This window comes from Periophthalmus magnuspinnatus, chromosome 2 (genome assembly GCF_009829125.3).
Source record: "Periophthalmus magnuspinnatus isolate fPerMag1 chromosome 2, fPerMag1.2.pri, whole genome shotgun sequence".
Taxonomy (NCBI): Eukaryota; Metazoa; Chordata; class Actinopteri; order Gobiiformes; family Gobiidae; genus Periophthalmus; species Periophthalmus magnuspinnatus.
The window spans coordinates 18,772,482-18,784,804 of NC_047127.1; the positions used below are offsets into that span (position 1 = coordinate 18,772,482).

The 12,323-nt window shown below is 36.7% G+C and overlaps 1 protein-coding gene across 3 annotated transcripts in view; it reads left to right on the forward strand.

Moving 5' to 3' along the window:
- The window catches only part of LOC117381528 (peripheral plasma membrane protein CASK-like), a 54,374-nt gene that overhangs the window by 26,805 nt on the left and 15,246 nt on the right, over positions 1 to 12,323 (forward strand). For 2 of the 3 annotated variants that reach the window (XM_033978521.2, XM_055226864.1), the window contains exons 9-15: positions 292 to 414; positions 1,733 to 1,816; positions 3,900 to 3,999; positions 9,033 to 9,154; positions 9,787 to 9,864; positions 10,024 to 10,104; positions 12,055 to 12,243. In XM_033978521.2, coding sequence (XP_033834412.1) covers positions 292 to 414; positions 1,733 to 1,816; positions 3,900 to 3,999; positions 9,033 to 9,154; positions 9,787 to 9,864; positions 10,024 to 10,104; positions 12,055 to 12,243 — 777 coding nt within the window. Of the gene's footprint in view, positions 1 to 291; positions 415 to 1,732; positions 1,817 to 3,899; positions 4,000 to 7,427; positions 7,446 to 9,032; positions 9,155 to 9,786; positions 9,865 to 10,023; positions 10,105 to 12,054; positions 12,244 to 12,323 lie in introns of all 3 variants that reach the window. The other variant, XM_033978513.2, reaches the window with a different exon arrangement.

Sequence of the window (12,323 nt, forward strand, 5' to 3'; positions counted from 1 at the left end):
GGTTCAAAAGCCCATCCAAGTATGTGTCAATACCCGATATCAACCGATACCACTCCAGAGACTGGCAGCATTCATTTACTTTAAACTGAACTAACAATAAGAATAACTTTGTATAAATAAAAGTTCAGTTTCTGGACTGACTTTGACCTGTAAATAGTCTTTTACATCAGTGTATATGTCCAACAGGATATCAGCTGAACTTATATTCAGAGGCTGATCCAGCAAATGTTTCAGTATCGGTGCAGTACCAGTATCAGATCAGTGCATCCATAATATTTGATATTTCTCCAGATGAATCCTCGTCAATGGGCCCATATCTCAGAGAGCGCCAAAGATCTGGTCAGAAGGATGCTCATGTTGGACCCAGCCGAGAGAATCACTGTGTACGAAGCCCTTAACCACCCCTGGCTCAAGGTACAGCGGCACCCACAACCTCTCACCGGGAGGTTATGGGTTAGACTCGTGATGTTTTAAAGTCAATTTTCTCACAGCTCGTTCATAAGTTTTATTTTCACTTTTGTTTTGATATTTGATGTAATTTTTCCTCATCTTTTTGGCATGTGATAATTACTCAAATGGATGACGGAAGCCAGTACTTTACTCTGTCGTAATTCACATTGTGGAACTCATCGCCACAAAAAGGCTTCCTCTTTTTCAAAACCCACAGACTTACTTTCGTATCCGTTGGCTCGAGTTCACACATTTCTCATTTTTGCAATGCAAAAAAATGTGTTAATAAAAAGTAGGAATAAATTAAATTGATTTGAACTTAAAGTTCCACTGCGCAACTTTTTATAAAAAAACAAACAAACCAGACTTTAATAAAAGCATGTGTGTTTTTTATACTTTGGATGTTTTATTGCATTGAAAGTTTATAAAAAATGTGCACTTGTCTTAGTGGGCTTGCATCTCCACAAACCTGACTCCTGACTACCTGGACTAAAGGAGAGCTTAAGATGTTAGTCTACATGCAGATTTCTTTGGCTAAAATATTTCACAGTTTAGTATTTGGATGTAACTTTAATTTGATTATTTAGACACTCTTCTTCTACTGTTCTCTGATCTCTGTTCTACTGTTGTTTCCTCATCACAGACAGACCTGGAGTTGTGTTTTGTTTCATTCACACATGTTTAACACACAAACCTGCATATGTAGGCTGAGTTCTTCTCTCAAACTGAAAACACTCTGTTCCACCTTGTGATGTCATCATGTGGTGATACAAGAAGTGCTCCACTGTGTTTTTGAACTCCATACACCTTCACTAGAATCATTTGGATCATTTAACCCTGGAACTGTCATTTTATACTGGACAAAAAGGAGCTGCTAACTTGAAAAACTACAGCATTATGACATCACAAGGTGGAACAGAGCATTTCGAGCTTTGGAGATGTAACAGACTAATAATAAAGTGTTACTCAAACATGTGTGAATGAAACAAAACACAACTCCAGGTATGTTTTTGAGGAGCTAACAACATTATAACATGACTTAAAGCTCACAAGAGTCAGTGTTACATACATGAGTTAAAGAGTCGCTGATAATAAAAATGTCATGCATGTTATTGGCTGAAGTTCAAATTAAGGAAATGCTCAAAAAGGTAACTTAATCTAGGTATAATAAGCAAAAAGATCACACCAATACAACTTCCTCTAGTTTATTTTTGTTTTCATTACTCCACAATTAGTCATTTTCATATTATTTATTTATTTTTTATTTTATTTTTTTTTACAGGAGAGAGACAGGTACGCCTACAAAATCCACCTGCCTGAGACCGTGGAGCAGCTGAGGAAATTCAATGCCAGGAGGAAGCTAAAGGTACTAGCATGATAAGCGTTAGGACCGTCATTCCCCAATTTGAGTCATTTGCAGAATTTGCATCAGTCATTTTAGCTTCACTACTTTTTTTTATTTTATTCTACTCCAGAAACCGTTAAAAATGTTATCTGCCAGTTGAAACTTTAGTTGCCATTCAAGTTAAAGGGCATTTGCAAAGAAAGTTTCAAAACTGTTATTTTTATAAAAACATTGTTAAAATACTCTATAGTTGTAATCACAAAACACATTAAATATTACACTCAAATACACTCTCATCTGTTTACACAAGCTTTTTAGCAGTTAAATATGCTGAGAACACCAATGCTGGGCTCACATTTCATTTTAAATAAACCAATTTAAAGAATGTATGTCCATGTATGTCTTGCCATAATAAGTGGCAGTTGTTTGTGCAGAAGGGCATCTGGGCATCTGGGCATCTGGGCATCTGGGCATCTGGGCATCTGGGTATCTGGGCATGAGCAGATCTAATTTTGATGCAAAGTCGTCTCCGACTCAAATTGAGGAATGACATGGATAAAGTATTACCATTAAGTATTCATATTAGCATTAGCATAAAATATTATTATAATATTGCAGGAACTGGTTTTGCGCATGAAACATGGCGACCACAACCACTATAATACGCAGCAGTCACCAGTCAAACAGCTGCTTTAAGTGGGTTTAGATGGAAATATATATGGTCTTAATTAATTATTAATTTAATTAATGCCGTGCCGTGCATATTCATGCTTTGCTACATGTTACAGACCAAATCTTTAATGTGATATATATATGTATATATATATATATATGTATATATATATGTATATATATATATATATGTATATATATATATGTATATATATATGTATATATATATGTATATATGTATGTATATATATATGTGTATATATATATATATATATATATATGTATATATATATGTATATATATATATATATATATATATATATATATATATATATATATATATATATATATATATATATATATATATATATATATACACACACACACACACTGGCCTGGCCCCTTTTAGAACATTGTGGTCTGTGTGTTGAAAAGTTTGCTCACCCCTGGTCTATGGGTTAGCATTTGGTAATTTGAGGTTTAAAGACAGGTCTTTGTTGACCCGCTTTATGGTTAATATTTCTATAATTACTGGGCTTATCCACATGCAACAGAAACTTGCACAATGTTCAGTGTCCTCTCTGTCAGTTAAAATAAACAAAAGTGAAATAATTTTTCACAATATCTTCAGAAAGTGGAGCTATTATTCAGCCCCAAAGACGTGAGTGTCATTATATTAATCTTATGGCTTGAAGTCCTTACAACTGACATGTTTGTGGACCCAAACAAATAATGAGAAGGTTCATAATTTGTGGACCATTAATTTTTAAAAACAGTGAATCTCCCATAGTAGTATATGATCTGGATACATATTTACTGACAGCTGAGGCCCAAGTCTAACCATGGGAGAGGAAATGTAAAGCTGGTTCGTGCAGGCAAAGCTCGGCTGTGCCACCTGAGATAACCCTTTGTTTGTGGTTTGTTTGTGGTTTCTGCTCAGACGAGTATGATTTCCCATACACTTGCATGAAGCGGTAATTATCTCTGTATTTCTGTGTTGTATTGTTTGGTAATAATTCCTACATAATCCTAGCTTGAACAATTACTCAACCAAAATGTACAATATATTGATTTAAATGTACAAATGATAAGTTTGCATGTTCTCTTTGTGTCTGGGTACTGGTTTCCTGGAGTTGTGTTTTGTTTCATTCACACATGTTTGAGTAATTCTTTATTATCAGTCTGTAACATCTTGAAAGCTCAAAATGATCTGACGACGGAGGCCTCTCCACGGTGGAGCAGGACTCATCCTAGACAGGGAACAGAACAGTCCAATGAGCACGCCATGCCAGCAAAACACAACCTCTTAAGCAGGGTTAACGTTATGAATCACAGATAAAAAAAATATGAATTCATATCTTGTTTTTTGTACTTCCTGGTCTGAATTGTGAAATATTTTTATGTATTTAAATAAAAAGTGTATCTTGTTCAGGGTGCTGTTCTGGCTGCGGTGTCAAGCCACAAGTTTAACTCCTACTACGGGGACCCTCCTGAGGAACTGCATGACTTCACAGACGATCCAACATCTTCAGGTAGGAGCAGGGGAGGGCATCTGACACAGGGAGAGAGGTGGAGCAGGGGAGGGCATCTGACACAGGGAGAGAGGAGGAGCAGGGGAGGGCATCTGACACAGGGATAGAGGAGGAGGACGGGAGGGCATCTGACACAGGGATAGAGGAGGAGTAGGGTGGGAGGGCATCTGACACAGGGATAGAGGAGGAGGATGGGAGGGCATCTGACACAAAACAAAGCCTAAATTTACCTAATTTACCACTAGTCTATTTCTAGTATTTCTACATTGTCTGAACTTAAGCTGTTGCATCATTACTTGCATCATTACTTCCCTGTCTCACTAAAAACTTTCACTTCTTTGTTACATCCACAAAACAAAACTCAGGATAAATAATGAACCACTTAATTATCATTGAACTATTGGTAAGAAGAAAAATGGCACAATACCAGATTCTTTTCTGGTTTTATTAATTCTTTAAAAACATAGAACATAATAATTATACACTGCCTGGCCAAAAAAAGGTCACCACCAAAAAAAGGTCACATGCCTTCGCTGTGGCATATTTTCAATAAGCTTCTGCAATGTCACAAGATTTATTTCCATCAAGTGCTGCATTAATTTTCTCCAAGATGTTGCATTGATGATGGTCGAGTCTGACGCTGCACAAACTCTTCTCCACCACATCCCAAAGATTCTCACTGGGGTGAAGGTCTGGACTCTGTGGTGGACAATCCATGTGTGAAAATGATGTGTCCTGCTCCTGAACCACTCTGTCACTATTTGAGCCTGATGAATTGTCATTGTCATTAGGGAAGAAAAAATCCACTGATGGAATGACCTGGTCTTTCAGTATATTCAGGTGTCAGCTGATCTCATTCTTTGAGCACAGACTGATGCTGAACTTAGACCGGACCAACTGCAGCAACCCCAACCTATTTGCTTAGTTAAATCCAGGTGGTGACTTTTTTTTTTGGCCAGGCAGTGTATTCACAATTGTAAAAGGTGCATCATGTAACTTTTTTGCACTTTAAATTACTCTTTACAAATTATTGTAATTACACATACATTTGCTTTGCCATGCCTTTGCCACCTTTGTGTCTTCTTGGAAAGGTTATTATTCAGCCTGGAATGTTCCACAGTGGCATTAAACTTATATAATTAAAGAGATCTTATCTTTTTCATTACAGGAATTGTTAATCGCTTCTAAAACTATGGATTTATATTGTTTTTTTTATGTTTTTTTCACTGTAAGAATTAATGCGTGTGTGTTTTGTTTTTGTTTTTTTTTTGTTTTTTTTTTTTTGTATTTTTGCATAATTTCACCTCTAATTAAATAAATGCAAGATAAGTTGAATGAAGATCTGTGGAGCATTCTTGGCAAAGCAGCAACTCCATGGACATAAGCAGTTAGCTGACACTAGAAAAGTTTTATAGTGTATCTTTAATTCCAGTACAAGCAAAAGACACATATTTTTTCAGTTTGGGAGTTTAGCTGAGTGAGCTTGGTGCTGTCTCTTGTTTCTGATGACGCTTGTGTTTGCTGCAGACATGCGCACGTCTATTCTTAGCCTGATTTTCGCTGCTCTGTTTTGTTTAACTTCCTTTTTGACTTTCTTGAACCTTTCCTGTATGCTTTTGTCAATAGTGAACTCCAGAGCTGTGCACAATCAGTTAAACATTTCAATATTTTTTATAACTGCAAAAAGACAAGGCAGTCTCCACTTAGAAACAGAACTGATAATCACTCAGTCTCCATCCCGGATTTTTCAGGTCTTTAAAATGAACTAGTTTTGTTTTTCACCTTTTTAACAGTTTGCTGTGGTCCAAAGTTATTCCTCACTTACCGTATGCATTCTGAGCATCCTAATTATTCACCACGATGAGTTTATAAGAAGTTTTCACTCCTCTGAGAGACCAGAGCAGAGTTTTGTGTCATCTTAATTTTAGTGCAAGTCACTATTGAGCACCTAATGTAAAAAATATGTTACTTTACCTTAGGAATTATTGTTAATACACTTATTTGTTAAAAGTGTCTTATGAAACTTTTTTGGTAGGCGGTCTGCCAACTTCTTGTCTCCATGGAGATTAAGGCTGGGTATCATTAAGAAGTTGCCGATACAATACATACCTCGATACATAGGCCATGATACGATATGTATCTCAATACTGTGTACTGTCCATTCAATACAATAAGATACGATATATTTCATATTGATTCAGAAAGATTCAGTGAAAAATATAGGCTTTCGGGACACTTAATGATCTTAATGAAGATTGATTTTTATTTTTATTTTTTTTATTTGCCTTCCATTTATTGAAAATGAGTGAACATAACAGTACATTTTGTTTTGAGGATTTTACCAACTATAAAAAACACATCTGACTGTTGCATTGGCCAGTATTTCTCATCCACAGCTTATATGAGCTCCACATTTACATTTACACAGGGACATGTGCAGGATCACAACATATTTACTAAATCACAACTGTGATAATAAAAGTCTTTGTTAAACCAAAGTTAATATGAAATAAACCTATTTTAATCATCAAAACAGTGAATCAAATGTCAAATTTTCTGCATAAATGAGTTTATTTCCTCTAAACAAGCCACACAATGTCACAGAAAATTTGGAAAATATGCAAAAAAATACTCTTGTTGATATAATGATACAGCAACCCACGATATCGATACTGTATAATTAAATTAAATGACACGATATATCAATATCTTGATATTTTTACACACCCCTAATGGAGGTGTTACTGTTTTGCCTGGAATGTTCCACAGTATGGCATTACCGTATGTATTTTAAATTAAACAACTAGATGCAGGTATTGTTATGTTTTTTTTATGCCAGTAAAAACATGTTCATTAAACAGATGGTAGTTTAATGTCATACTGTGGAACATTTTAGGGAAAGCATTGACATCTCCATGGAGACAAGCAGGTCACAAACCCTCACCAGAAAAGTTACATCAGTGTCCTAATTCATCTAATGTGTAATAAAGGCATTGAACTTAGAGCCTGTATTGGACATTTAGTGATGGCATACACATGTCAGTTTGTCTGGAGATCAAAATTACATCTATAAGCTTTAAATATTTTCAGCTTTGGTAGTAGGGCTCTGAGATTAATCATGATTGAAACTGAAATTTGAATGGACACAATTAGTCAATCACAGTTTTTGAAGTACCATCATTTCTTCCACAGAGCATGCTACAAGCATGTTCTGAAATGTGATTCTTGTTTTAGATCTCAGGCTTTTTTGTCAATTCTTCTGGACGTGTTTAAAATGTGCACTAGAATCTGATTATTAAATTGCAAATCTAATCTCAGTGCTTTTTCTTGTTTCCCCTTGTGTTCTGAGTTCCCCTTGTGTTTCCTAAAGTCCTTCTCTAATACTTGTCGTTCATTTAATTGTATTCTTTGCTGTTTTATTTCTATAGGACTTTTAGCTGCAGAAAGTACGTATCCCCATTTGTGTTTGCTGTGGCATTTTTTTACATTTTAAAACATAAAAAAAAACACCCAATATTTTGAACGTTTTCCATCTTTTAATTGTTTGTGTTGCATTGCTTGGCCCCGTTTGCTCCTACACAAATCCATTGCCATAAAATTCCATATATTTGCTGTTTAAATGCATCATAAAAAGACATTGGTAACGGTGAACAACAAGCTGTTTTAATGTTAGACAGATCGATAGATAGACCATTATGATGTAAAGACTCATTGAAAGTGCATGTCTCAGCTCTTCATTATATTACAGTTTGCATTTTTCCTTTATTTTTCATCAAATCCACTCGATAATTATTCAGCAGTGTTTTTATCCTCTTCCATTGGCTCCCATTCAAAAGCACCAATACAACTGACCGTACATGCTTCACTATCAGATCTGCACAATATATATAATGTGCCTGGAATATTGTCACAACAATATTTTGATACCATTTTAATCTTGTAAGTTCAATTATTCAGTTTAGAGCATTATAAAATCATATTAAAAGCTTTGATTTAAATGGGGAAATATCAAATACTCTATGTTGGAAATTTTGTGACTGAAATTCATGGTAGTTATATTTCAGACATAGAAATGCAATACAACAAGTTAACAAATTATTCTACAAAATGTTCCTTGTTATGTTAAGTTTGCCTTTGAATATTACCTGCTGTATTGTGCAAACCTTACCTCCACCATCACTGTTTTGAAGCCCATTAACCCAAACACATTCATTGATTCGTCCTCTCTCCTCACTGCCATCATCACTCCATTGAAAACAAAACTAAACTAAAATCTCTCTGACGCCATGTTTCTCTGGTTTCGCTGCATGTGTGGGCGAATAGCAGGTAGTTATGAATGAACCTCTATGCATTTATATGTGTCAACTTTGTGTGTATATTTCTGTAAATGTCTGATCTTTTTTCTAATTTTCAGTTTGGTTGCAGGGTTAAATGTGTGGAATTTGTGTGTTTTTGAATGCCTGATTGGACAAAATGTGTGCTATTTGTCTGTACAATGGGATAGCTCTACATTTTGTAAAAGTTGATGTATAAAAAACATGAATATATTTGTCTCAGTTTTAAATATGAATTGGCACATGGGAGGAGAAACTGTAGTATTAAGTAAAACTACTATTACTACTACTGCTACTATTACATTGATGTCCTACTGGTAGTCCTGGGCTGAGTCCTGTTTTGGTCTTTGTTAAGACTTTTATTATTTAAATCTTTTACTTGGATTCAGTCTTGGTTTAGTCCTGGTTTAGTCCTAGTTTTGGGGCTGGTTTAGTCCATTAACTCAAGTTTCAGACCTGGTTTAGTCCTAGTTTATTCCCATTAGAACTAATATGTTCCTGAATTTAGCCAAGGTTTAGTCCTGACATCTTTCATACTCGTTCTGTGCTCCTCCAAACATTTAAAATAATCACCCAATATTAGGACCAACTTATTTTTATTCTGTCATAGACCCTATTTTATAAAATCCTGCACTGTCCCTTTAAACCCATCATAATCATGTATATTTAGTGACTGTAGTTTTCATGCTTGTCCACCAGGGGCAGTGTCTCAGGTGCTGGACAGTCTGGAGGAGATCCACGCTTTGACCGACTGCAGTGAGAAGGACATGGACTTTCTACACAGCGTCTTCCAAGACCAACATCTGCACACACTACTAGATGTAAGAGCGTTTATAACCACTGAAATACTGTGCATCTGCACACGCTGGACCTTTCATTATAACAGATTTTGAAGTACAATATATTGGTGAAGAAAATACAAACGATAAACGATTATATTGAATGTCATTATGCCACTCAGAGAATAGCCCTAAAGCAGGATTTACCCCCAAAAGCGATTCTATATGTGCAGTGTTGTTAATGAACATAAGCTGCGCTACATAAATGAAACACTTAATGAGTCAGAGTCAAGTTATTTGTTCTACTATCTACAGCTCAAATCTTTTAGCACAGAAAAAGAACCGAAAAAATGTGGTTCTTTTGGGCACTTGATTGGTCCAGTCTGCGGCCCACTGGCAAACGGGCCTTATTGCACCAGATAAGGTGGATTTTTGTGAAATATTGTGAGAATGCCTTTTGCTAATGGTGGCTAATGGTGAATAAATGATAGTTAGTGAAGTGTGACATCTGGTGGTGAATTAAAGAATGCATTTCCATCACAGTGCTAAATGCAGTATAAAGTCATTGATATACCTTCTCTTAATATTTGTCTTGCTTTGTGTAGATTTGACTTGAGTTATTTGCTGTGATTACTGCATATAGATCATTATATATAATCTTTTTTGCATTTCAGCTTTATGACAAAATCAACACTCGTTCATCGCCTCAGATCAGAAATCCTCCGAGTGACGGAGTCCAGAGGGCCAAAGAGGTGAGTACAACAGTCACAGCGGATTCAAGAGTGTGTAACAAGCTGGATTCAAGAGTGTGTAACAAGCTGGATTTTAAAGAAAGCAGGATTTGACTTTATCTACATCCATCAATGAAATACAATTGAGCCATTTGATTTTTGTTGTTTTTACATGTGCAGGTGTTGGAAACCATTTCGTGTTACCCTGAAAACATGGAGGCCAAGGAGCTGCGACGAATCCTCACCCAACCTCACTTCATGGTAAAGAATCTAATTTTCTGTATAACCTTAGAATTGAATGTGCTCTTTGAGTGCTAAACCTCCTTGTGTGTCCATGGGCTCTTATTCTGTGTAAAAGCTGTTAACCCTTCAGTTTAGACGTCTACAAAGATGTGCTGAAATGCATGGGATTCTTGGATTAGTTTAGCAGTTCAGATTTCAGTCTTTGCACAGATGTTAAAAATGTGATTTATGAACTAAATCACTAAATTTATGAACTAAATCACTGATCAACTGGATAATTGACAATAGTTCAGTCCTAGTTTTACATTCTCGTGACTGCTGTTTCTTTTTAATAAGCTTCTGCCCTCTAGTGTTAGGTCTGGGAGCTTTGCCAATCCTTATAACACCTTGATTTAAATCCTCTTAGGCTTTGAGCTTTGAGGTGGTGTGGAGACATGACGGTAGCTGCAGAAATGTGCAATTCAAACTGGAATATTAAGAGAATACATTTGGGAAAACTATAAGAATCATTGTCGGAAAAGGTAATATATTGAAATGGTTTTATTGTTAATAAATAATAAAATTGTTAGAGCTATGGACACGTTCATACTTTTTCTCTTCTAGTTTTGAGTTGAAATGTAGTCCTGGTTTGATCCTGTTCTAGTTCTGGTTTGGTCCCAGTTTAGTCCCGGTTTAGTCCTGTTCTAGTCCTGTTCTTGTCCTGTTCTAGTCCTGTTCTTGTCCTGTTCTAGTCCTGTTCTAGTCTTGGTCTAGTCCTGGTCTAGCCCTGGTCTAGTCCCAGATTCACTTCTAGATTTAGTCACAGTTTAGTCCCAATTTTGATGCGCTAACTGTGCAAGTGTGAACGCACCTTTTATGTGGTGAAGGATAGAAACATGAATGTAAGTCATGTGGCTAACCGTAGAAATATGGAATTTGTGAAAACAGTGTGTGAAAAATAAGAGCGTAAGATAATCTGTTGTGTTGACGACTTGCTCTAACAATAATGAGATCTTATTGCTGTTGTAATATGTATATTCTTTGTATATTCTTGTTTATTTGTTTTAAAATGTAGGCTATGCTATATGCTTATGCTAACAGTGTGAGGTAATACCATAGACTATATATATATGAACATCACTAACCTGCTAGCCGCCACGTTCCAAACAGGAAGATCATCATGGGCGTGCTGCCGACTCCATCGAATCTGGCTCAAATTTACTTTACATTGAAAAAATGCTCTACATGATCCTGGGGTTTTTATTTCACTATTGTGTCTGTAAATCAAGATATGAACATTAATAAAAGACAAATCAGGCGCCTTCTTACCCTGAGGTCGCTCCAGCTAGGGCTAGCATCAGGTTTGATTGACAACTTGGCTTCCTGCTAAAGGGGCATTATCTTCAACAACCTCACTTCTGATTGGCTCTTTGGTCACTAACATACTTGGGGATCGGAACTCCTAATATGCAATTTGACTCCAAATTAGCCATTATAACTGCTCTAGTCTCGATGAGCTTCATTTGACTGGAGCTGAACACTGTGGGTGACTGCACACTCACTTTGTGCACTTATTTATATAGTCTGTGGGTAATCCTGTTAGCTTTAACCTGATGTATTACAGTTATGAATACAGCTGATGTATATAATTATTTTAAGTCTTATTTTTAATCAGTTCTGTGCTAGCGATGTAACAATACCGACATGTTACATTTTAGTGTTTTTGTGAGGAGAAACATCACAATTATTGAACTCATGACAAAACAACACTGAAGTCCTTAATTCACTTTCATTCACATTATGAAACCTGACTCTTATTGGGCCTGGAGAAGGGTCTCCTCCTGCTATCATTTTCCACAGTATGGCATTAAACGCATCTCTATGGCGAATGTTCCGCAGTACGGTTTTAACTTTCTATTCCTATGGAATCTGTGACGTGCCACCTTCGGGTCCATAGTGTTGCTTTAACGTCCCTTGCCTCTCCTGTAGGCCCTGCTGCAGACCCATGACGTGGTGGCCCATGAGGTGTACAGTGACGAGGCTCTGCGGGTCACCCCTCCCCCCTCCTCCCCTTTTCTGAACGGAGACTCCCCCGACTCCACCACAGCCGACATGGACCTGGAGAACGTGACCCGTGTCAGACTGGTGCAGTTCCAGAAGAACACGGACGAACCTATGGTCAGTCAAGAACATAATAATGATGCTGCTGCTGCTGCTGCTGCTGCTGCTGCTGCTGCTGCTGCTGCTGCTGCTGCTGC